Here is a 27,384-nt window from a genome sequence, read left to right on the forward strand (position 1 = left end):
GATTATTTCATGTATATAAACATAATATCATAGATGAATTTGCCACTAAAATTTGGAATGAAGGTGTGCTGTAATTTATATTAGACTTTCAATTGTGAAAATGAAGTCCTAAAAGGATCAATAAGTATTACTTTGACATAGCTATTTTTTTATTTTGTAAATAACACAGCTTTGGCTTAGGTGTGAAGTGTAAATATTCGATCTTATACAAATTGTAAGTATTATTAGTGTCAATTGTATGTGCATGTCAAGGACATGATTTGTTTTGATTTTGTATAAACTTTTATAATAAATTGACTAAATGTAGGATTTTAATTTGTGTTTTTAGTACCTATATCTTTCCAAATCGGTTAAAACGAGCCTTGCTGAAAATTCAGTTGATCTAACTTAGAAATAGATATTCATTGTAAGCTCGCTGTTGTATTTAATAAGTGTGAGTGATGTCACCCCAGTATAAAAACCACATTAAGTAGCGGTGTAAGCAAGTTTTGTACATTCTAAGCAAATGTGAGCTGACTGAGCCCGCAAAAATTATTTTTGGTTTGGCTTGGCACATAGGCGTAGAGATTATGTGTCTGCAATACATAAGTTCACATGATCCATTATGCTAGATTATTACAGGTTTGATAAAAATGAACACTTATTCTTGGCTTTAAAGTCTATTTACTTGGTGAACATTTTTTATCTAGTGAGGCCTTATCTCGTCTATCATGGTGATAAGTGGCAAAAGTCTCTCCCACCAACAAAGGGAAGACTAGTGTTGCTTCTGCATATACCTGAAAAAATGTCATTGAAAAATAAGCTGACAACAAAATTGGTTCTACAACTTAAAAGCTCAAAATTTTAGTTATTTTCTGACAATGGTAAGGCAAAACTTTTGATGGAAAAAATTAATACTAGAGAGAAGAATATGAAAAAAATCAGATCACAAACTAGAACATATTGTTAATTCTATCTACAGCTCACAGACCGATGATATAATCTAATTAGCAATTTAGTAAGTTGCAAAAAATCATGAAACTGAACCATTCCGAGAGTAAAGTGTGTTTCATTTAAATTGGAGATTATTATTATAGCTAATTTAATATTTATTTAATGAACACGCTTTTCACAGTCAATATTATTGATGTGTCAAAACCGAATTGCAAATCTCAAAACCATCAAAACTTTGGGAATGTTTCAGTATCAAAATCAAAAGTTTTGAAATTGAATATTTTGACACTTAGATTTTTGAAACTGCTGATAGTTTTTGTGTCATTATTGTTTATAAAACTGTTAACACACAAGCTGGTAGCAATGGAACAAACATATCACCATTAACAGTTAACACTAATGAATAAGTAAATTGTATTCTGAACTGCAAAAGGCATCTGAAATATAGGAACAACGTACAATTCAGTTTCATATCGATATTTATTAATCACAAAGAAATATTGACCACTAAATGTTCTAATAATCATGTTTATGTTGGTGTCAGGAGTTTTATTTTAACGTTATTTGTTTATAAAAAATCATGTTGTTTTGGGTTTGAAGTTTATCAGATACATATTTATATTATTAAGTCTGGATCAGGAGTTGATCTCTTTTTTTTATTGCAAAATGAGCATTGAATCATTCTGTAGTTTTTCTACCTTGACCGGGTAATTATATTTCGTGTTAAGGTTTTGAGATTCGGGTTTTGACCATCACTAGTCAATTATATTTCTAAACAATTAGATAGATTGTACCTGGTACAAAGTGTTTTTGGAAAAAGGTTATTGATAGGAAGAGCTAAGGATGAGTCGATATAAACACATATACACATACAAAATTGAAATAGTTGATGGCCACAGACTACTAAGTACTAATTAATCACAAAGAAAGGAAGATTGCAATGGTGGTGTAGAATGTTAAAGTGGTTATTGGAAGCAAGTATTATTCTTCAGTATCTCTTTATTTTTCCATTTTTCGATATTGTCCCCTGTTATTTTTTTTACCTAAGAAGTATATACTGTAACAAATAATTAAGCACAAGAATCTTCGATGACTTACTTTGACTGGAGTTGCAGTTTTCTTAATCTTGCCCCAAGACACAGCTTCATCAGGTCGAGCACCACTGTCACTGCCATCAAACTCTGAAGCTGTGTTGATGAATACTGCGTAATCCGCTCCATTTCTCTATAATATACAATCTTTATTTGAAATATTTTCACATCATGACAAAAACTTTAAATCTCTGAGGTAGAACGTATCATTCTCTGTCCCAGTAAAACCGTGCTAAGTGAATGGGTCCAGAAACGATCACACCTGGGACATTTCCAGACGAGCACTATTTAACCACTAGACAACCTAGATAAATTTAATTTTTATTGTTTAGTTTTTACCTAAAAATATTAATTAATGAGAAACCAATTTAACTTGTTGTTCCTCAATCAACTCCTTCAATGTTGTTGTAATAACAAAATGCTCACCGAGTGCTTAGGTTTTCTTAGCTTATACAGGCATTTTATCCCAGTAAATCAAACACCCTCCCACTATAAGTATTGGTATTAGTGAAAGTTCACAGTAATAATACATTATTGTTTCAGTTAACCTATATTAAACAGAGTAGTATTGCACTATACCATGAGATTGGCGTTGCAGATATGATGTTTGATCACTCCGCCTCCTAAAATGACGACACCAGAGTTAACGGCTTTCATGGCAATGGTGTTGAGTCTGCGGAGGTCTGAAATGAATATAGAGCTACTTGAGTGAATGAGACTAGTTGGTGTGAGATGGAGCATTTAACAACTATAACGTCAAGGTATGAGGTGTAATTATCAACACAAATAAAAAAATAAAAAATAAAAAAAAAACAATATCAGAAATACTTATACTTATACTTTAATACTTTTCACTGACACATACTTTCTCCTGTTTAGCATGTCAACAACCTTTTATCATGAGTAAGCGGTGGGAGTAACTATATTTAACTGGGGAAAATCACAACAGTCTGCATCAAAGTTTTTATAGCAATGGGGGTTGTACTGTGATTAGATTTACGCTTGACAAGACTATAACATAGGCCTACTAAATTTTTATCAAAATAGGTTCAGGCGGCTTTTGTGAAACTTCAGCTTTTTCTGTTATCTATGGGTATTTTTGGGAAAATCACAAGTGAAAATAAAATTTAAAAAAAAGCAAGGAGAAACTACGGATTAGTACCCAAATGCCAAATTTAATTTTGAATGATAAACCATCAAAGTATCTGTATTTCATACAGAAGTAAGAAAAATAACATCTTAAAGTTAGAATTATAAACATTAAATGATTGATTATCTTAAAAGTTGACTTATATCTATAGGGGAAACAAGTTTAAAATGAAACAAAACATAATAACAAATATTAAATTGTGGTAAATGGGGGATTAAGGGTAATAGGTTTTTGAGCATAGAGTGAAATAACACGTGTATCTTTTTGGGATTTAGAGAATAGCATACATATGGGGATGGATGGGGCACGCACTCACGATTAGTGTCCCATATCACAGTTTGTATGGGGAATTGGGTTACACACTCGCGATTATTGTCTATTTTGCAGGCACGGTTACTGTGTGTCTTCTACCGGTTCTTGTTCTGTGGGATCTTGGTGAGTCGGTTCTATATACATCTATAGGTGTGAAATATGATATGGTCCATAAATTGTTTAGTTCATGTTTTTTTTTAGCTGCAAATTCCTGGTGTTTCAGAGAATATATGTTTATATTGGAGAATCAGGTTACCTAACTCGGCTCGTTGCGTATCAATCAATAATTTGTTATCTTTTAAATATTCTTGAACTTCGGATTCAGTTATGCTGTCCATCAATTGATTATTATTATTTGATTGGTGCTTGTAATGAAAATCTTCTTTATGTATATTTTTATTGTTGTAACTGCCATTAATATCGGGATCTGACCTGTGGCTGTAATTATCGACGATGGAACAAGTGATTCCTTCAGTAGAAACTTGATCAAACTTCATTACAATATCTTGGTTATTTATATTCATTTTTATATTATTATTAACAAAGTTCACCTTCGCCTTCATGCTTTCTAAGCTATCACATCCTAAAATCACTGGTCTATAAAGATATGGTACGAGCATAAACTGTAGATTGATGGTTTGTCCACTGATATTAACTGGAATAGTAGCAATTTAACAATTTATAGTAACAATTTATAGCAATAGTAACAATTTATTCTTATATAAGATATAGGTGATACATTTGGTTTTTGAGCCTGTACGTATTGTGGTGTTAGTTAAAAGTAACTGTTTGAATTTTCCCATTATATGTTGGTTTTCTTTAACAAAATTCTCAAAAAATGCAAGCTATATTAGCACCGCTATCGATTAATGTGTATGTTGAACATATGGATATTTGAATTGGAATTTTGGGACAATTGATGGAATACGTATTTTGTGTATTTTCTGGCTTATTATTTTCCTCTTCGTTGTTTATCAAAAATTCTTGGTCGCAATAAATGTTATTTAAAATTACAATGTTTCCTATTTCTTTGTTTATGTTCTGGTTAGTATTTTTTTCATTGCTTGGCCGTCTGAGGTTTGGATGAGTTTTCGCTGCGAATTCTGCAGAGAGGTGAGATGTGTCCTCCTCGCTGCACCGGCCGTGAATTGCTGTGCTTAGGAGTTTGAAGTCCCTGCAGCCTGGTGATTTGGGGAACTGGGTATTGATGGGTTCTGTCGACTTTTTTTTTGCCGAACATACCGCACACTTGGTTATGTTCTTGTGTGGCATAATTACGAGGTGGCGATCTGTTTGGTTGATTTTGTTGTCCGCGTTGTTGATGGGTGGATGGTATGGAGTTCTGTTCTCTTGACTTTGATATCTGTTCTGGTCATGTTCCTGGTATATGTTATGGTGATATGGTGGATGATGGTTTTGGTGATGGTTGGGACGGTAGGCGTGTGATTGATGTTGCTGTCTCTTCTGCTACAGTAGACTCCCTCTTATCCGAACTCCTCGGGATGAGGCCAGTCCGGATAACGGGTTTTCCTGTTAAACTGACGTCCCCAAAAACTCATTTAAACGAACCGTTTACTGTGATATTCGACTTAAATTTAGGAGACCATTGTATACAAACACGTAATCATTGGTCTCAAATCTTTCCCACGAGAACAGTCGTTTCAGTACCGCACACTTCCTGCCGATCTAGTCTGGTTAAACCAATGTGCTGATACAAATTTTTTGGTTAAAGAGATGTCATTTCCGCCGAGTTTAGTCCGGTTAAAAGGTGTCCGGATAAGAGGGAGTCTACTGTATGTTGATTTATTCTGTCTCGATTGTTGTCTTGTTCTCTAGGAGGCTGAGGATTTGGGTTCCTGGTTCTTCCAGGAAACTAAATTTAAACTAAAATGAATGAATGTAACGCATAGGCTATATTGACGGGTAACATTGCAGTCTTCATACAAATACTACTTATTGCTTAGGAAGTGGCAAACCAAGGTCTGTAAAAGGCTAAATATGACAGACAAATTAAAAGTCATTGTTTGCACCTTATAAATCTAAAATACCCTAACTAAAGATCGAGGATTGATGCTCCGGTTAAAAGTTTAACCAATTAAATATCAATGATCCTACAGTATAAGTTGAATTGACACATAAGATCTAAATCTATTTCTATAGTTCGGCCGCTTAGAAAGCGACCTCCTCCAGCATTGGTTTAGCATTAGCACGCAGGTCGTTTTCTAAGCGGCCGAACTATAGTTTATATTACCTTGAAGAATGTCGACTACTAATCCTGGGTTTTTATATGAGTGGAAAAACATCATATCTCCCAGGCTACCGTCTGTAAGGGCAGGACTGAAAACTGGAATTTGATTTTTTGCTGCCCAATAATATATGGAACTTTGGTCATTGATCTCCAGGCCAAGTCTTTCTATAACTTTAGATGGTGTCCAAAGAGTTCCCTGCGAATCAAAATCATAAGTGAATGAAATTTAAGAATACATTTTAAAATAACTTACTTAGTATTCTATACTTTATTAAAATTAGTAATATAGGTTATTACAAAGCTATTACGCAACAAGGCCGTGAAGTAGGTGTTTACAGAATGAGCATGGTAGTTCCTGTGCTTGTCAAGTGCAGGATTTAAGGTGAATACCGTTAATACCTTCCCAAGTGAGTTGCAAACTTTTTCCCACACCACCAGCAACAAAATATACATACAATTACAACACTGTTAAGAACATGCAGTTTTAGTAGAATAAGGAACAAATTTAAAAGCCTTTTTTATCCTTATTGCGTTCTTTTTATATGTTGTAAAACTTGACATCATGTCTTTGTGCCTTGTTCTGTTAAATAAACCAATATATAAAAAAATAGAAATAGATATTAAATATTGGCAGTAGGTCTTAGTTGTAGATTAACATTTTTTAAATGTGAAGTACAGTAATACTATGATCTACTTATTTACTATTGCCAGTAAAATACGTAGCCTAATCTTAAGTCGGTTAACCCTCCGAGTGTTAAGCGTCGCGTAATCGACGCACAACACACCCGCCGTGGTGTTATGCGTCGCTTTTGCGACCCACAAACATCGTTTACGGCGAAGGCTCTGGGACTGACTGAATCAGATTGAACTGGATCGAGATTGGTATCGTTGTTTTGATTGGTATCGTTGTTTTCGGCATATTCTGAGCTTTCTCCTGATGTCTGTTTCTAGACGCTATTCATTTTAGTTCCGAAAATATTGTAGAAGACAGCTGACGTGCGTATTTCTAAACAACTTGGTTAACCCCGCACAGATGACTGATGTGTTTTATTACGTTTATTAGCGAATTTCCCGATATAGGGAATAAGCTATTACCGTAGTACTCATGGTAAGACCTGGACGCGGGACCGATTTTTTTCCCCAGAGGCCAAAAACACCATCCGTTCAAATTCATATATATATATATATATATACAGAGTGTTTTTTTAAAAACTTGCATCTTTATTTATGTAAAACCGCAATAGATAGAAATATGCAGTTTGCGGGAATCATCTATTGACGTAGGGGGACCAATTGTTTTGAATTCAACGTTACATTCACATTACCCCCCTGCCCCCAACTTAATTTTTTTAAATAGCAAGGTACCCCTTGTGATATCAAATAAAAGAGCATGAAAAAAGAAAATGTTTGATGAAAAAAAATTGAAAATCGGTTCATAAATTTGTGAGATATTTCCCCCCTCACCCCCCCGGAACTTAATTTTTTTTAATAGCAAAGTACCCCTTGTGACATATCAAATGAAAGAGCATGAAAAAAGAAAAATTTTGGCGAAATTTATTTTTCATTTGATATGTCACAAGGGCGGGTACCTTGCTATTAAAAAACAAGTTATGGGTAGGGGAAAAGGGGGGTGATTATCTCACAAATTCATGAGCCGATTTAAAATTTTTTTTCACCAAAAATTTTCTTTTTTCATGCTCTTTCATTTGATATGTCACAAGGGGTACTTTGCTATTAAAAAAAAATTAAGTTCGGGGGGGTGAGGGGGGGAATATCTCACAAATTTATGAACCGATTTTCAATTTTTTTTCATCAAACATTTTCTTTTTTTGTGCTCTTTTATTTGATATGTCACAAGGGGTACCTTGCTATTTAAAAAAAATAAGTTGGTGGCAGGGGGGGAAAGGGGGGGAATGTGAATGTAACGTTGAATTCAAAACAATTGGTCCCCCTACGTCAATAGATGATTCCCGCAAACTGCATATTTCTATCTATTGCGGTTTTTACATAAATAAAGATGCAAGTTTTTAAAAAAACACTGTATATATATATATATATATATATATGTGTCCGTCAGCACGATAACTCGAGCAAAAATGATCCGATTTTGATGAAAATTGGTACAAACGTGTAAAAGTACGTTTATTCGAACGAGTTCGCGATCCAGCATGATCGGACCATGGGAACGGGGGTTTACGGGGGGTTTTATGGGGTAAAAATAGGTTTTTCCCATTTTTGACCCATAAAACATAAAATTTAGCTATTTCTTTCCAAACCATTTTGTAGAGCTTAAAAAAACAAATAATTTAGTATATTGAAGCGCTATTATGCGCTTAATGGTTACGGAGAAAATTCCAAAAAATTGTAAATTTAAAATTCCCATGTTATTCTTATGCAGAATAAGTAAACTGTTGTAGTTTGCTTGTTTGTGAACATATTTTGATCAAATTTGGAAAAGTTTTTATTTCTTACTAACTATCTACACATTTTACAAAAAAAATCAGTTTTACCCTCCCTGATGCAGCAAACCTAAGTACTTGTTAAACTAATTCTATTTAAATCAAGAATAAATGTTTTATTTTTAAGTAGACATTTTAGTGTAAATCCAATCAGTCAAATGGAAATTCGCTTAGTCTGCAGGTTTGCTGCGGCGGGGGTATCATTGTTTTAGTGTTAAAAATCACAAGTAGTGATATACGTGGTGCATTATAAGAAGATTTAAGTGATTTTGAAGGGCTGGTTGATGATCCTGAAGAAGTAGGTACCGTAGTGATATTGATGTAAATTATCAGCCAGATTCCTAGCTATGAATGGCTATGCATTCTATGTACCGAAATATGTTTTTTGCCCATAACTTATTTATTTGCAAACCTACTTCCTTATATTATTATATTTTTGGAATCCTCATAAAATTCTGAACAAAGTGGCAATTTTAAAATATTTGTAGATCTATAAAATTATAACAATTTATTGAGCCCAAACATAAATTTTTTCATTTATTTTATAATTTTTGAGAAATGTTAACCCAAAAAATTGTTGAACATTTTTTATGTAATGTTTTATATGTTACATTGAAGCCCATAATTTTCCAAACAAAATGATATATAAAACAGTATACTTTACATTGTTTTTAAGTTTCTATGATACATTTTAATAAAACCCTGTGATTGTGCAATAAATGGGCGAACATTAAGACCAAAACTATGGACACTTGGAGGGTTAAAGTAGCACACTATTATAATATTGTAATCACATAATAAATATATTCTGTTTCAAACCGTCATTGTTTAATTTATATAAAAAAATCTATTAAATAAAGCTTTACCCAGCCTGGCAGGAGTCGTACAGAACTATAAACAAAAAGCAATAATGTCGGCATTATTTTTTCAATGGCTATTTTTATGGTAAATAACTTTATTTTGAAAATGGGAACAGTTCTAAGAGGATTTGTTTATACTGATGGATAACTAATAACTAACATTCTCCCTCGCTTCCATTTAACAATTACCTTGGTTTTCTGTTCTTCTAACATAGTATCCAGATGTGGCATGACCCAATCTTCAAACAGGCAATAGTTGTCGTTGGGCACAAGAAGATTTCCGATCCGATTGATGCCTTTGTCCCTCAGTACGCTTCCTTTGAGGTGAAAGTCACCGATGTATGTTGGAGCAAGACATTTGATCAGGTCTTCTTCCACACCACCTGCTGTGGTGACGATGCAGTCTACCAGCCGATGCTGAACCAGAAACCGTATTGAGTCTCGAACTCCGGACGATACCATGTTGGAAGTGAATCCCAAGAAGATTGTACAACTTGACCGGCGTCTGATGAAGTCATCATCCTCCAGTGAGTCTTCTTGCTCATCGCTCAACGGAATGTCCCTGCATTTCAACTAAACATGGTAAACAGAATAGCACACAAGTCTGCGTTACTAAAAATAATCAAGTAGAAACTAAAATCTACCTATTCAAAAAACTTTAGGATGCTATAGGCCTACCTAAAAATAAAAAAAAGAACAAGAGGTCAGTTTTAAAACTGTTTTCTTCCAAGCAATACACAGATTTGACACCTAACTTATTGATCCCTATTTTTAAGAAAAAGTTATATTAGGCTATTTGGATTTGTGTATATCAACCATTTTCGGATGGTTTCATTGCTAGACGCCCTGAAGACCTAAAAGAAATATTTCAGACTATTGAAGAGGAGGCTTGTCGTATGGGTCTGGAAATAAATGAGGAAAAGGCACACTACATGAAAATGTCTGAAGCAGAGGCCAGAAGGAGAATCCAAAACTTGGATGTAGGCAATTATTGTTTGTGTGGATAGGTTTGTTTACCTTGGGGCAGATCTGAATAGCAAAAACAGTTGGCCAAGAAATCACAAACTGAATCATGGCTGGTAACAGGGCATATTATGCTAACCTTGGGATCCTCAAATCCAAGCTAATGGACCCGCAAGACAACGATGAAGCTGTATAAGACTCTCATTAGGCCGATTGTTACGTACGGTGCAGAAACCTGGTCCCTTTCTGCAGTGAACACAAACGCACTGAGAGTGTTCTAAAGGAAGAATACATGGAGCGGTGAAGGAAGGGGATAGATATAGGATATTGAAAAATGTATAAATAAATGACATTTTGTAAGGGGAATTGTGCACTTCATCAAAGCGAGAAGGATCAGTTGGTTAGGCCATGTGGAGAGAATGCCTCAAGGAAGACAGCGCCTAGAACTATTGTGCCAGAACATGGAAGGGACTAGGAGAAGGGGTAGGCTGAGAAGCAAGAAGATGGCTTGATGAAGTGGAGGATGACTTGAGAATGTTGAGAGTGAGGAATTGGAAAGAGATGGCGTAAGATCGAGGCGATTGGAGGCAATTTGTAGCAGAAGCCAAAGGTCACCAAGGCCTGTAGAGCTACGGAAGTAAGTAAGTAACCATTTTCGTATGGGCAGTCACTTGACTTAGGGGGGGGGGGGGCAAAATATTTAAAAAAAAAATTTACTTTTATTTTCTATTTTTTTTAAAATTGTAAATTTATACTAGTACTCTAAAAAAATATAGTATAACAAATGACTTCTTAGTAACATTAATAAATTGTTACAACTAAATTAATGGTGCATATTTATTATACATAAATATTCGCTACCCGCCTTTAACAACAGAATAAGTTAACAGCGATAAACGGTATCAGCAATCTGACACACTTTCTCCCATAAGCTTGTCAACAACCTTTATTATGGGTAAGTGGTGGGAGTAACTATGATATTTTTTAGGGAAAATCACAAAATTTGCAATAACCTTTGAACCGTAATTGTTACAGCAATCGGGGGGTTGCACTATTTTGTTTGGATTTTACCATAAAACATTAGTTTTAATCAAAATCGGCTTTTGTATAATTGGCTTTTGCTAGTAGCAATAGATTTGGAACCGTAATTTTGACAGGAATGGGATTTGTAACATTTTAGAGAAAATCTGATTTTTCCGTTTTTATGAGGTGTATGGGTTTTTATAAAAAAAATCACCATTAAAAATAAAAATTTTGAAAAATTAAAAAACCCCTGGAGATACTATAGATTAGCACCTACATACAAAATTTCATCAAAATCAGATTACAGGTGTGGTCTGTAGCTCTGTACACATTCACACACACGGACATCACATCGAAAACCACTTTTCTGGGTTCAGGGGGACCCAAAACCGGTAAATCGATTCAAAACTCAAACTCAAAAATTTTGACAAACACAATACTTTCTCCATATAGCCTACCATGTATAGGGAGAGAAAGTAAAAAAGTGGTAAAGTTATTTAGCCTATATTAAAATATTTAATTTGTAAAAGAACGTTCTATATGCCTAACTTTTTCTGGTACTGAATTCCAGTAGGTCTTACAAAATAACCCAAATAAATAAGAAAAAACACACCTAAAGCCTAGCATACCATATTTTGAATTTCTTCTACAGCCAGACCAAAATTCGTCGCTTGAAACCCACAAAAACGGTAAGTTTCCAAAAGTGCCTTGTAATCAATTCCATTATTCCAGTCATATCCTGTGAAATAAAAGAAAAACATCACTATAAATAACAGTTAGATAATTATGGTCTTCTATAGACTGTATATTGACTTTTACCATCACTAAAATATGCATCCTGATGAACAACATTGAGCATTAGCATAGTAACACATATCAATCTTAAAGAAATGTGGTTGTGTTAATAGCCTAGGGGCTAGCGTTTAGGATTTACCGGTCGAGTTACTGGTTTGATGTCTGGCACAGGTAGGTACCCAGAGGATAGAGATGTTGGACCATTTTCCCTTAGCAGGGTTTATATTTTATACTAAGCTATTAATATTTTAATATAATACACACTATTAGTTTCCCTGTAGCAGCAAACCTAGGTACTCGTTAAACATAAATGTTAATTTAGGCCTAATTGAAAATCAATCCAGGCAAATAGAAATTCGCTTAATTAGCAGGTTTGCTGCAGCGGGGGTATTTTAGTAAAATATAATAGCTTAATATAAAATAAATTAATATGCCAAGTTTGATCAAAATATATACATAAACACAAAAACTACAACATTTTACAATATTCTCTCTCTATAAGAACTAGCTGTTAGTCATTCCATCCCCATGTTAAAGTTGTAGCCAGGTTTTTAATAAAATTTGTCTTAGTTGATGTGAGCCACCTACAGATTGTGCTGATCTAAATTACTGATTTATGCCAATTACACGATGGTTTTTACCAAGTCAAACTGATGGAATGACTTATTATGTGCTATAGCAACTGTTGTGACCCAGCAACTATGTCAGTAACAAAAAATAAGGTACAAAATAGAGTTTTACACACTAGCGTAATCTCTGGCTGGCTCACACAACCACATTCTTTTTTAGTAAACAACTAGCTGTGTGCCCGTTCTACGTACGGGGATCTTATAGTATTCAGTTGAAACCTTCTTATATGAAGAACAGCAGTTGGTTTGCATATTTTCAGATATGCTGGTAAAACTATCTTCTATATATATAAAAGGCAAAGCCCTCACTGACTGACTCACTCACTCATCACTAATTCTCCCACTTCCCACTTACCCAGGAGGCTGAAATTTGGTACACTGATTCAATAGGCATTAAATAGGAAAACTAAGTGGTTTTTATTCTGATCGGACTCTCGGGCTCCGCCCCAGTGGCTCTGGAGTTTCCCATGTTAACCTAATGAGTACTCATATTTAAATGGAATTAATGAATCTTAACAGCTGTTTCAATTAAACAAGTTGGTTCTGTTCTATGATGTTCAATAGCATTTAAGTTACAAGGATTACCAACAGAGTGCAGCACTATTATTTTTTTTAATATTTGACAACAGCTAATTTGAAACCAAAAGGTGAGTGAGCGTAGCGAACGAACTTCAACCCGGAGGCGAGTTAGCGTAGCGAACGAGCTAACTTGAAGGCAAGTGAGCGCAGCGAACGAGCTCCAACCTAAAGGTGAGTGAGCGTAGCAAACGAGCTCACATATGAAGTTAAACAGGGCAAAGCCCGCGGGTACAGCTAGTTATACATAAACCTTCGCAAATACAGTATCTGACAGTTTCAAGCCAAAATAAACGCAATTAAATGTCACCCGGATCGTGTTGGTCCGTATGTTAAATCCAATGATTAAACTAAAATATGCTTTTTATAGATCTACTAGCTGGACCCGGCAGACGTTGTCTTGCCTTTGACTATTTATAATTTAAGTACCGGTACCGTAACGTTTAATTGTCTTATTGTATATGAAGTGCTTATATAACTAAATTAAAATACGTACAACAACTAATGAAACACATATAGTACAATGGATAACCGATTCCTTATTATTGCTCTTATATTAATGCTAGTGGGTAGACAATATTTTTGGTCTTTCTATTCGGCTCAATCACGTCCTGGTTGAAGTTCGTTCGCTACGCTCACTCACCTTTAGGTTGGAGCTCGTTCGCTGCGTTCACTTGCCTTCAGGTTAGCTCATTCGCTACGCTCACTTGCCTTCAGGTTAGCACGTTCACTACGCTAACTCGCCTCCAGGTTGAAGTTCGTTCGCTATGCTCACTCACCTTTTGGTTGCAAATTAGCTGTTGTCATAGATGTAAAAGAAATAATAGTGCTGCACCCTGTTGGTAATCCGTGTAACTTTAATGCTATTGAACATCATAGAAAAGAACCAACTTGTTTAATTGAAACAATTGATTCAATTTCTCATAAGGTTTAAGATTCCATTTCTCATAAGGTTAACATGGGAAAATCCAGAGCCACTGGGGCGGAGCCGATTGGACGGATCACGAAATTGATGGTGTATAAACCTATTCCATGAAATTCTACACGTATGTACCAAGTTTCGTGGCAATCGGTTCAGCGGTGTCTGAGTTTATCACTGCCATATATATATATATACAAACATCCTCTTTTATACTTATAGATGAGGCATATCCCTAAGGTAGGCCTATAATTGAAAGTTACTTTCCACAATGGTTAAAAGTATTTAAAGTAGGCTACTACCTGAACCTCACCATTTAACACTTTATTCCGGTTGACCTTTTTATCATCAAAGGTGCTCTTGTCCTTTCCGTGAAACACTGAGAAATAAGGACATTAATGTGTCACCAACAGACATATACACAAAAATACAGAATTTAATTAGGGAATTTGCTATGATTTAAGCATACCTAACAAAGTACATACCTATAAAATAAGTAGAATAATACAAAATCTTTGTTAATGTCATCAAATTTTATCATAACAATTTATATTTGCTTAGTTCGGAGATGAACCGAAATGCTGTCGAAATGACGGCTTACTATATGAAATGAAGTACTATTATAGACGATTTAGATTGGTAATTTATAATACGTACCCAAGAGATGGGCTATGGGCCTATTAGCTGTAAGGTCCAGCTATTGCATCATACGGTGAGTAGGAACAGAAAGTGACATAGACATTGGAAAAGCGAGTTTATCATCATCCGTAAACCTCTGTTACAATTACCCACTGCAGTTGTGATTTTTTGCTTTACACAACCGCCATCGAAGCGCCGTCAATTAGTGAAACCTTGTTAGTAAGCTATTGGCGACGATCATTAATAAATTCAAGTTTCCCAGCCATATACAACACTGATTCAAGGTCTTCTTTCTGGTTATCAAAACTCAAGAACAATTTTATACACAAAGAATCTCTGGTTCCTGACCTGGATGATGCCTAGTTATTTAATTTCATTTACGGTTACACTATATTTTTCCACTTGCGATTAATTCAATCCGTTATGTAAGAAAAACGTTTTTAATCTCACTTGGATGGGATTTGCCTTCAAAACAAGATCGGAAGTGGTTGCGGTATTTGTAAACAACATTTGTAAACATATCAGTGACATCTAGAAAAAATAATCTTGATCCGAACAGCTGTTCGTTATTTCATAGATCATTATGTGATAAAAATTGGACGAAAACTTGACAAAAATCGCACAAAACTGCATTTTTGACCGTCCGTAATTTTATTTACTAAGTAGGGAATACAATCTGGGGAAATACTGGAGATTGGATAATCCTAGAATCCCTAGATATATGCAATTGGCTAACTAATTACATTCATCAAAGACTGGCTTAAAGGTCTAAATACTTCGACAATGATCATAATTTACCTTTTACTAAAGGAGTTCCTGATGGCAATCCAGAGCACTCAACAAACACTGCCTCTTTGGCTTTGATTGGAATATTTTTGTCAATTTCTTGAATTATTGTTTCATCACATTTATCATCTTCCTTGCAATCCATCGGTGCCTTAAATCATAGACAGACTTTTCTGGCTATATCCTGGGAAATGCTATGCTAAGTATAATTAAATTAAATTAATTCCAATCAATTCCACAATCCACATCCAACAAACATTGAAGTGTGAGTGAAGTGTGTAAAATAGAGTAAGGTGGTACTCATTTGTTTACGACATTTGCAATTACACTTGTCACAAAATATAACTTTTAAGTTGACAGAATCTAATATTGTCTTTACATTAAACTAGAAAAGAAAGTTTCATGTTTCTAAGGTTCAGTCAGATGATAATTCAATATGGCTCAGTGTTCAATACGCCATAACGCAAGATACGTGCGTGTGAGGTTATGTTTACAAGTTACGTATGGTTTGAAATTGGTTTTGCTTTTTTGCAGAATCGAAAAGCAGAAGAACAGCAACCAGCATTGAGCATAATTTTAGCTCAGTGGCACGGCCGCCTTTAACTAGGCCGCGGCCTGGTAGAATTGGCAACGTCGCAAGTGGTGTTGTTCAGTGACAGACGTCCCATAAGATAACATGGCGGACAGGTGACATCAGCTCATTAATTCGCACTTTATTGATTTAAATTTAAATTTATGGACATAAATTTATTAAAATATAGAAAAAAAAAACAATGATAAAACATACAGAATTGAAGACCGAAACAATATGAACTAAAAATCTATATCTGTACATTTTTAGGGGAGTCAATATTGTCAAAGTCCAGTAACCAATCTTTCGTAAATACACAAATACCATTAGCTGCTTCCAAACAAAACAGCTGTTACAACACCAATTGCAACGTTGCCAGTTCGAAGGCCGCGGCCTGGAGTTAAAGGCGGCCGTGTCAGTGGCAACCAGCAATACTCATGGTGGAAGGAAAAAGCATAGGCGTTCTATTCCCGTCATATGCTGACGTCACCCAGATTGAAAACACCATTTTACCCTCTAAATCATGGATACAACCATAGACTAAGGAGAATAAATAATAATAATAAGGAGGATAAATAATAAGGAGAATTCTCCTTAGTCTATGATACTCATCACTTAGTCATACTCAAGGGAGTATGTTTTAACATAGATAAAAAATACTCCTCAAGGAGGAGTATGTTTTATAGACTTCTCATCCCATTGTAAATTTTGAAGCTCGTTTTTCATGTCTAGTTCATGTACGCCACACTGGGCGCTAGTGTCGACGAAATTTTGTTTCTATTATTTTAGGGTTAATTTCTTGATTTGTGCTTTACTGTTTGGTTAAATAACTAGGGGACAATTAATTGTTTATAATTACGTCGTATTATTTGGTTAAACGAGGTTTTAAATGACTGTATTAACGGGAAACAAATTGTAAACAAAACACGACCTCTACATAAACCGTACAGAACTAACAATAAAATTGTCTTCAGCTGTTCCATTAGGATGATAAATCTACTAAGGGAGTATGTTTTATGGTTTTATCTATGGTTGAATGTTGATCTAGGCGGCCGTGATGTTGATACTCAGCATGCTTCTTTACTCTATGTCATAAACCTCTGTTTTTGACCTTGTTTCACTCCACTTCCTTTTCCTTGTTTGTTTTTGGTTGTTTGATTGATTGACTAACATAAATAAAAACAGAACTAAGTTATTGCTCCAATAAATTAATAACTCGATAAAAACCAACATTTATATTCAACTTCCATCTTCATTCTTCAAACAGTGCAAACTTGGTTTTAAAGTTTTTTTTTATTATTTTTGTGGCAATAATAATCGATCATTTTTATTTTCAACCCGTTAGGTTCGGTCTAACCTCAAGAAAGTTCCAAGAAATGGAAAACAATTCGTCAGAAATTCTGCTACATTGTAATAATTTATACTGATGGTAAGCTATATAGGCCTAGGTTAGGCTTCTTGAGAAATAGCAATTGACCTATTTCTTTTAGATTTGATCTCGTTTTAATATCATGTTAAGTTAAGTTTGAGGTAGGATCCTAGGCTAAGTAAAGTTAGTACCAGAGTGCTAACTTAAAAACTAGGCCTAACTAAGTTAAGTAGTTATGCTTAATCATTTGTTCTAACTTACTGAACAACTTGAGAAGTAAAACATCAAAATAGGCCTATACCTACTATCTAGCCTAATCAAATTAATCATGCAGGCTTATCTAATCTAAATTAGTCAGTCAGCTAATTGAGGAACATTTTATTTTCACTTATAAGTCCTAATTTAGTAGGCCTAACCTACACATTTTTACAAGATAGCAAGTCCACGTAAGTTATCTGAAGGTTAATGGTTCACATTGACCGGTTAAACACTTCAAAATTGCATCCTTTTTTTCTCTACACCAGTTGATCATTCCGACCACTACTTAAATTAATTGATTATATCTCAAGGTTGTTTTAAAAACAGCTGTCCAACTAAGATAGGTTAAATCTTGACTTAGGCTAACTTATCTAACTTTAGGCTTCTACTTATCTTCGAATAGCCTAGCTTTATGGCGATATCTTAACGTGTCTATTAAGCCCATAAGTTAGGCTACTGGGACTGTTTTAGGATGCCCTGGTGAATACCCTTAGGTTACCTCCAGGTCAAAGGGGAGGCCGGGGCTTCGTAGCCACTATTCAATGACTTTTACACTTATATTGCAAGTACCGGTACTCTCAGAATAAATAGCAAATGCTGGAGTTGGAATCACCGTATGCCAGACTGATAAATTGCATAGGCCTATCTCATGGGTGAAATTAAACATCGGTGGTTACTGGCTAAAAATAGAAAACACCCATGGAAGAGGAGACAGTCACAACCACAATCCTTACCGCGTCCCACCACACAGACATAGACGGCTGCTATACTGGCATTGGACGTTACTCAAGGACATCAGGCTACTGTATTTCAGAACTCACTAAGGGGGGGGGGAGGTAGATCTTTGGTTTTAACATTGAAATTGAATTGTAAGTTTTGAGACAATATGTTCCCTATCCTATATTACATATTTCTGCCCAACCTTTAAGTCAATTTCTATGAATTTGAACATTTTTTATTAAGAATGGTCAATTTTATACCCCTCCAAATTGCTCGAGTGTGCGGATGCATAACTCGCACACCCCTCAGGCCTGCCCTGAACCTAAGTACCTGCAGCTTTGACAGATATTTATAACTTAGTCTTCTTCAAGTTCAAGCAGCCATTGTTGAGATTAAGTTATGGGTTTGAATTTTGATGCTGGTGAGCTAGTGGTTTTTATATGTCTTTGGAAGATGTAGAAAAGTTATCTTTGCGAGGTGCCAATGGATGTAGTTTACGGAATAAGACAGTAACTTATTGTTAGCAACCTGAATGATAACTTACTGCTTAAATCAGTCAGGCCATTGAGAATTAATTAGATTTGAGACCACAGAAAGTACAAGAAGTCTGGCTTGTGACACAACCTTCAGGAACACCTAACTTGGACCTATTTTAGAAGGTGGGATTTTAGGAGACCATGGAGCTGGATCTGAGTGGTGCGGCAGTTAGGAGAAAGGACATTGTTTCAACTGTCTACGGAAGCATGGTTTCTGGATAAATCCAATAGCCGCAGGAGCTGATTTTACATGTTCTTTTGAGGCGGAAATCAGCTTGGGTGATATTAAATATCTCTTTAACTAACCCTGGATTTAAGTTACTGACCGCCCCAACAAAAATAATTTGGTAATTTTATCTTACCTAAATTTTAAAACTTTTTTGCATTCACGCCAGTAGGCAGACACAATTTTTTCAGTAAAGTCAATTCAAACTGCATTTTAAAAGAAAACATTGCAGCGATAAGCATTGATACAAGCAGTTAAGTTTTTCATTCATATGATTAAAAAACCACACTGTATTTTATAGGCTACATATACACATGGTCGTTGTCCGTTTTAACCAAGCACTTAGGTTATCCGGCCTAGGCCCAGTCCTGCAAGGTTAAGAGAAGAGTGAGAACGAATAGATACCGTACTGACGCAGAACACTTTGACCTTGTCTTGGCTACCAAACACTATGATTCTAAAGGGAGTTGTAGAGGTGGAGGATTGTTGTAATTTTGAACAAAAGGTAAACGCTTTATAGGCGGCTGTCATGGATGTTGTAGGCTATTTTTGGTCTTTTCACAGACCTGCTAAGGTTTGTGTGCTAAGCTTTCTTGCATATTTCATTAATTTCAGTTACCGTAATTAAACTCTGACACCATGATAGTTTTAAGTTTTAATCACAAAATTTGTACAAAATGATTCACTTCACAAACTAGATCAAATTGACCCAAAATGTATTTTAACTTTGACAACGACCAAGACACCTGATCTAAAATCATAACTTTATTTTGTTTCTAGATATCATCAGGGACTGAGTGAATAGATCCCGACATGGTTGACTATAGGAAACAATGGATAAAAAATAGAGTACTGACATTTTTGGATGAAGAGGATGAAAATCTTTTTGACCAAATGTGTGCCAGGCATGGTAATAAAATAGGAAGGTCGTTAACAGATTATTTGGAGGACAATATTGTCGGCACACATGATCTGGAAAGAAGGTTATTTGTTGTGTACAAAACTTACTATGATAAAGTTATCCATGAAGAGGTTCTTGTGCCAGAGCAAGGTAATTTTAGGCCTATATTTGATGTACAGTAGTTTGTTGACCCAATAGGCCTATAGATTTTTGATCAACAGGAACCTTATCTTGCAACAAGCTTGGTGGAGGTGCTTGGACCCCGAGTCCACCCCTCCATCAATACATACATATGTACAAATACCGTACTAGCAATAAGACTCCTAATGAAAATGATAAATGTATACCTACTTATTATTGAAAGTAGGCTCATGATTGATATTTTAGCTATCGATTAATTTCAAGTACCGGTACTCTATATTCAATGGTGAAATAAAAGATGGTTATGGCCAGTAGTTTTCTTATAAGAAACCTCTGCTGTCAGAGATTCTGATTTAAGGTTCTTTATAACTCTTGTGAATAGGCTACCCTAATACTGTTTTTTTTTTTTTTTTTTTTTTTTTTTTTTTTGTAAACGGGGTGAGTTTCTACTAAGTGCGTTTAATTTTTACCAGTTAGGCTATTCTACTCACTAAAAGGAACAGAAAATGCCAAACAAAAATTTTCCAACCCCACCCGCTAGGCTGTAATGGCCAATTATATAAATTTTTACAATTACCTGTAGTAGCTTCACTAAAACGAGCATAGAAATTAAGCAAATAGCCTACACGTTCAGCATAATAACTTATAGCAGTGAAAAGAGCGTTAAATTTCATACAAAACCATTGCAACATCTTTAACATACAACCATATTTTTACCATCGTTTGTTTATAGATGGTACTTTCCAAACTGATGATTAGTATTTCATAAATGATGTATGTGGTAAATATTGGGAGAAAAATTGACAAAAATCGCACAATTTGGGTTTTTGAACGACTGTTATTTTATTTACAAAGTAGTGAGGCCATATTTTAATGGCTAAAGATACTCTCACCAATCCAGTGAATACAGTAAAATTGTTTGAATCTTGATAGGTACCTACTCTAGTTGTCTCGGAGTAGGCCGCGTAAATTGGCAATTTGGCATTACAGACACAATGACAGATATAGACAGACCAGACAGAAATTGAGATTAGACTCGTTTCGCCTTTGGCTATGAGACGTAAAAATAACCAAAAACTACACGATTCTAGGCAATGTGCAGACAAAACTGTAATTTTATTTATATAGATTTGTAATATTGTGGGAATTTTTGGTAATTTACTTTGTTCTTTGTTTAGGTGCAGTGGTAGAACAATATTATAGCTATATGGTAGACGTGTGCATACCGTAAACTAAAATAACCAAAGTCCTCCCCCATTGCAAACACAAAGCACGAATATAACTGTAATAAGCATTTTATACTGCTTATACGCCAACCCCGTACAAAGGACGGGTACTCTGCTAGTATTTTATAGTGCTAAATTATTTTTTGAATACAGGAGATAGGCATCGTTACTTATCTAATTACACGCAGAAGGCATGTACAGTAGCGATCTCCAATTATCCGAACTCTAATTAACTTAATCGCCGATTATCTGAATCGCTTACTCCAACAGTTTTAAAAATGTAAGGCTGCAGTAATAAGTTTTGCAAAATATCAAAGAATTGTCATTTTAAACACATTTAGCCAGTGTGTAATTTTAGACTTTGATGGAACTCTATTAACTTAACCCTCGAGCGGGCGCTTGCAGAGTTTTCCTCCGCACTTGTAGTTTTTGTTAATATAAATATGCATAATGGGTGTCGGCAGTCGTGTCCGGCTCTACACTTCACGCACCTCATCCTGGGAATGCCCAAAAGTTATTTTTACCCCCGAATTCCTCCTCATTTTGTTGTCAGTTGCAATTCAGTGACGTGATGTCAGTTTTCGGAGGTTTACTCCGCGTGCGCCCTATCGCGTAAGTCCTTAGCGCAGAGTTTATTCCCTCATGCGCTATTGTCAAACTGTGTGTATATTTTATACATACAAAATTATAAACATGTTCAAATGTATTATTTAATTTATAATTATTATCAAATATATTTTGTTTGCATGTATATGTATAATTGCATTATTGCGGAACAAAACTCCGCACGCGCCCTCTCTCGTAACATACCTTTAAACTAGAAAATTGTTCAATATTATTATTTGAAATGTTACTCATATAAAGTTAAACAAATAATGTTAATAACAAATAAATTAGGTTTCTGATTAGGTTATTAAACATTTTATTTATATATAATATTTCGTTATAACAACAAGTAAAATGGGTAAAATTTATGCTATTTAGTGTTGCGGAATAAAAGTCTGCATGCGCCCTCTCCTGTTTTACTGGTGAAGCGCCTCCTTGAGGGTTAATAAGAATAACATGTATAGAACACTTGTACTATGAGCATTGTAAACTGTAAAAATGTTCTGATTTCATTTATTATTAATTAAAAGTTCATTTAGTACTGATAATGAGGATTTTTCTTTAAAATTCCCGGAATTCCATTAAAACTCCAACTATCCAAATTTTTTATTATCTGAATGGGGTCTGGTCCCTATTGAATCGGAGTTCTAGTGTATGTATACAGTACTACAGTATACCATTAATGCCCATAACTTTGAAATTGTCAACTTTTTATTCAGGGAAAGGTTTTGAACAAATGGCCTGGGTAAGAGATGTTAATGAACTAAAAATGAAACAGAAACAATTTTTAACTAATACTCTGGGAAAATGTAATAGATTGTAGGTTAGATTAGTTTGTAAATATACCATTCAGTGTATAAATTATGATCGAACATGTTTAGAATAAAGCCAAGTTCATTCTTAAATGATTTTTATTCATTCTTAGCTTGTCTGTAATAATAATAATAATAATATGCTTGCATATTATTACTGCTTGTCTGTGCTTGCAGTGTTGCGAGTCCCACCTCCACCTGTGGAGACAGAACCCGAGCCAGAAACTTCACCTCCGCCGTCTCCCTCGGGGAAGAAGAGAAAAGGGAAGAAAGGGAAGTCAGGGTCTGCCAATAAAGGGAGGAAGAGGAAATCTTCCAAAGATTCACAATCAGTAGTGGAAGAAGAAGAGAGTAAGTTGAATGCTGATGAAGGGGAAACAAAAGCGGAAGAAACAGCAGATGAAGAACCGGTAACCGAGGGAGAAGAAAATCAGGAGAAAGAGGAGGGTCAGGACAAGACTGTGACCATTGTTGAGGATAAGTCTGATGGCGATGAGAGAAAATCTGCCAAAAAAGGAAAGAAGGATAAGAAGAAGAAAGGGAGAAAGAGTCCTCCGACAGGTAAGTAAAATTATTATGCTTTTTTCCATCACACTTTCTTACAAACTGCTGGGTCGTTTTGGATAATTCCTCTTGTTTCCTTGATATTGTTGTATTTAGAAAGGGATGGTAGAGGACTTGTGTCAAACACAGTCTATAAGGCGGTTTCACACTGGCATCCGCGGACGAAGAAATCGTCCGCAGACGGATGGGAAAATAAATCGCTGCCCATGTTATCAGATGGGACCGTTCACACCACCCATTGAAACGTAGCATCCATCCGCGGACGCAGAAATTCGTCCGTGGACGATTTGGCGGAATCGCTCTGGGAGCGATTTTTCTAAAACGTCCGCGGACGATCACGCCCTCGCGCATGCGCAGACAGAGCAGTAGCTCTCAGCGAGGCATGTGTCACTCGCATCACAGTGTTCAGTAGTTTGTGTTTACAGTCATAGTGTTCATCTAGTTGTTGTTTTGTGTCCTCCCTTGTTGTTTGTTGTCCTCCCTTGTTGTTTGTTATGGCTTAATTAATTGAGGCTGTCCGTGCCTACCCAGTTATCTGGGATACAACTATAGAAATTTATAGAGATCCGACAAGGTAACGGTAGCACCAGCATTAATTTTGTTTTGTTCAAACCGCCGTATGGCTTTCCGCTAAAGACCGTACACTATGACTATTTGCATTATTACAATGATTCACCAAATCGCTGCCGCTTACTGTTAATCGGATGAACCCACTTTCTCCTTTATGAAAACTAGCTGTTACCCACGGGCTTCCCCCCGTTTGACATCATAAGTATTAATAAAACTATTGATTGGTTAAGTTAACCTGAAATAAACAAAATACAGTAAAAGAAACAAATAATCACACCTGATTTCAATAAGGTAATAAATTGAAAGAATAACAAACAAATAAGTACAGCTGAGGTATTTTTAACATTAGGTATACAAAAAGTTCCCTTTAGAAAGGAATTACGACCTTAAAGGGAAATTTATGACATAATGGATAATTTTGCGCAAGGTTTCTTGTCATGACGAACATTTTAAGTTTATGTTTTATGGGGGTGTGACTTGTAGTTTTCTCAAAAGTTCATGGGTACTTTTGGCTTTATATATAGATGAGTACAAAAGTACAACCTCGTCGTCACTATCATCACTACTTGAATCAAGCCACAGAACAGAAAATCCGGGTTGACACCATGGGACAGAAGGCTCAGACATTTTGCACACCTCCACTGAGTTGTAAGAGGAAGTATGATTAATCTATGATTGTAGTAGGAATGGCCAACTTCCCTATGCACATGCGCGAATGAGTGGACGTTTGAAACGTAGCTCGCAATGTGAAGGGGGCGCGTAGCATCCATCCGAATCATTTCATCCGTCCGCGGACGAAATTATCGTCCGCGGATGCCAGTGTGAAACCGCCTATAGTACAGCCAATCAGTTTTGTAGATCATCCTTGAAGCTATTTTTCCTTTAGATTGATGGACATTAAAACTAAGTAAATAGGATCTACACATATATAATTGGATATTAAGATAGAGTTAGTCAAAATTATCTTACAAATAGCATAGGCATATTAGTTTTAGGATTGCAGCACAGTCATTAAAAATAACTCTAAACCATGAGTATGTCTTAAAGTAAAGTTTTAGCCTAAATTACTTTTTTACTACCGATTTCATTTGTTCGGTTAACAAATAAAAGTGTTTATGATAATTTACTTTCTGATTCAGTAGAGCATAAGCTCATCATGCAAGATAACTAAATAATTGTGTATAAATTATTCTTCTTTATTGTGTCTAGGCCTATCTCATGTGAATTGTTTTCAGTCATGGAAACTCTGCCACCAACAGAAGAAGAAATAGCTCCTCCAGAACCAGAAATTATCTACGTTAAGGTGAGAATCTTTGAATATGTATAGGAGCAACATTTGTAATTGAACTGTTCATTCTTTTTACTTTCAACTACTTAATATTTTGCATAGAAATTACATGTGTGTGACCCTCTGTAATCCGGCATTGTAGCACTCCAGTAATCTGGCGTCTTTTGACAGGTGTGGTCTTCGCGGTCTTCATTAAAATTTGTCAACCACATAGACATTACCATCATCTTCCGCAATCGCAGCAACATTCTTTCTTTTTTGTACAGAGGGCCAGGCTTACAAGTTACAATGGGATTGCATCGCAGCTGGAACAGCTTATTGTGCACCCTCATTCAGGTCCTCATTCTCCGTCAAATCCCAGATCCTTTGGTGAACCATAAGATCCTTTTGACTATGGTAGCCTGTTCTTTCCTTTGATCTCCAGCCGATAGGCCAAGGGATACCATATACAGACCCTGTAGGGCTGGGCGCATAAATATCACGTGGAAGGCTGTCTCCTCCTCCTCACCACATTTCCTCTCTAAGAGGCTTTCAACTTGAATTCTCATTTTGTGTCTTCCTTTTCAGCCCAAGGACATCTGCCGCTATCGTACCGGTAGGTGTCTACAGCATTCTCTTTGACTGTATGTTGCCTTCTATTCTTTCACAGCTCCTTTGATGTTCTATGCCCATCCACTGGCAAACAGTTCTCCGTGCTGTGTTGTAAGCAATACCACACATCAGCTCTGAACCCATGAGTGGGCTTTCAGCTCCTTTGTTTGCCCACTTGTCAGCTCCCTCATTGCCAGCAATACCTTTGTATCCTGGAACCTAACTAAGGACCTTGTTGTTCTCTCCCAGGGCTTTCATGGCCTGATGACAGTCCCATACTGCCTTAGAGGTCAAGTCAAAACTGTCAACAGCCATTAGCACTGCTTTGCTGTCCGAGTTCATGTATATGGTGTGGCATGTCAGGCCTCGCTTCAAAAAACACTTTTAAAACACTTCGCACACTCGACAGGGCAACAACTTTTTCCTGGAATACAGTGGCCAGTTTCCCCAGGCTTACGCAAAACTGCGCTTTGGGTCTAACTCTAAGGATCCCCGCCCCAGTGCACATTGGCTTTTTCGAGCCATCCGTATACCAAGTGATCCCCTTTTCATGTATTCAGGTTAACCTTTATCCCAGACAGCCCTGTCAACAATGTTGACATTTTTAGCCTCTGGATCACGTAATCTAATATATAAAATTCTCGTGTCACAGTGTTTGTCTGCAAACTCCTCCGGAACGACTTCACCGATCGTTATGAAATTTGGTGTGTAAATTCTGTAGGTATGCGAATCGGACGTAAACTATTTCCCGTTTCGAAATTCTTAAAAGGGCTCCGCCCCAGTGGCTCTGGAGTTTCCCATGTTAACCTTATGAGAATTGGAATCAATGAATCTTAACAGCTGTTTCAATTAAACAAGTTGGTTCTGTTCTATGATGTTCAATAGCATTAAAGTTACAAGGATTACCAACAGGGTGCAGCACTATTATTTCTTTTACATTTATGACAACAGCTAATTTGCAACCAAAAGGTGAGTGAGCGTAGCGAACGAACTTCAACCTGGAGGCGAGTTAGCGTAGCGAACGAGCTAACCTGAAGGCAAGTGAGCGCAGCGAACGAGCTCCAACCTAAAGGTGAGTGAGCGTAGCGAACGAGCTCCAACCCAAAGGTGAGTGAGCGTAGAGAACGAACTTCAACCTGGAGGCGAGTTAGCGTAGCGAACGAGCTAACCTGAAGGCAAGTGAGCGCAGCGAACGAGCTCCAACCTAAAGGTGAGTGAGCGTAGCGAACGAGCTCCAACCCAAAGGTGAGTGAGCGTAGCGAACGAACTTCAACCAGGACGTGATTGAGCGATGCGAACGAGATCATCTTGAAAATTAAACGTAACGGTACTTTCTTTCCATCGGTCTGTCTTTGGGGAAACCTATAACTTAGGCGATACGAAGTTCGCCGGGTCAGCTAGTTTACTAATAAAAAGGTTAAATACCTGTAGTACTGTCAGTGATCCAGGAATTTAGGTCAGCGACCCAGGTTTCGAACCTAAAGGTTCATTTTCAAGCAGGTGCCATAGTTAAAACACATAATCCTCTTCATAACTGTGGAGAGTCGTTATAACACATAAGACACAAACACGAAAACACTAAACATTAAACAAAATTGGCCAATTATAATACTGGTACGGTA

At 36.1% G+C, this 27,384-nt stretch overlaps 2 protein-coding genes across 2 annotated transcripts in view; one reads left to right on the top strand and one right to left on the bottom strand.

Annotated features, from left to right (window-relative positions):
• Positions 1–650: 650 nt before the first annotated feature.
• Positions 651–15,836, bottom strand: LOC128994682 (probable deoxyhypusine synthase). Its single transcript, XM_054419397.1, has 7 exons — positions 15,396–15,836; positions 11,669–11,778; positions 9,243–9,626; positions 5,738–5,930; positions 2,604–2,707; positions 2,032–2,157; positions 651–776 (listed from the first exon to the last, which is right to left on the bottom strand). The coding sequence occupies exons 1-7, from the start codon at positions 15,526–15,528 to the stop codon at positions 660–662; spliced, it is 1,167 nt and encodes a 388-aa protein (XP_054275372.1). The 5' UTR covers positions 15,529–15,836; the 3' UTR covers positions 651–659.
• A 4,040-nt stretch (positions 15,837–19,876) lies between these two features.
• LOC128994267 (dynein axonemal heavy chain 10) overlaps positions 19,877–27,384 on the top strand; it is a 116,076-nt gene continuing 108,568 nt past the window's right edge. The window contains exons 1-3 of the mRNA XM_054418681.1: positions 19,877–20,114; positions 22,927–23,310; positions 25,119–25,186. Of these exons, the coding sequence (XP_054274656.1) occupies positions 19,877–20,114; positions 22,927–23,310; positions 25,119–25,186 (690 nt within the window). The remainder of the gene's footprint in view (positions 20,115–22,926; positions 23,311–25,118; positions 25,187–27,384) is intronic.

The sequence above is a fragment of the Macrosteles quadrilineatus genome, unplaced genomic scaffold (assembly GCF_028750875.1).
Source record: "Macrosteles quadrilineatus isolate MER2022 unplaced genomic scaffold, UCM_ALF_1.0 Scaffold_5__1_contigs__length_97177068, whole genome shotgun sequence".
In the NCBI taxonomy this organism is placed as follows: Eukaryota; Metazoa; Arthropoda; class Insecta; order Hemiptera; family Cicadellidae; genus Macrosteles; species Macrosteles quadrilineatus.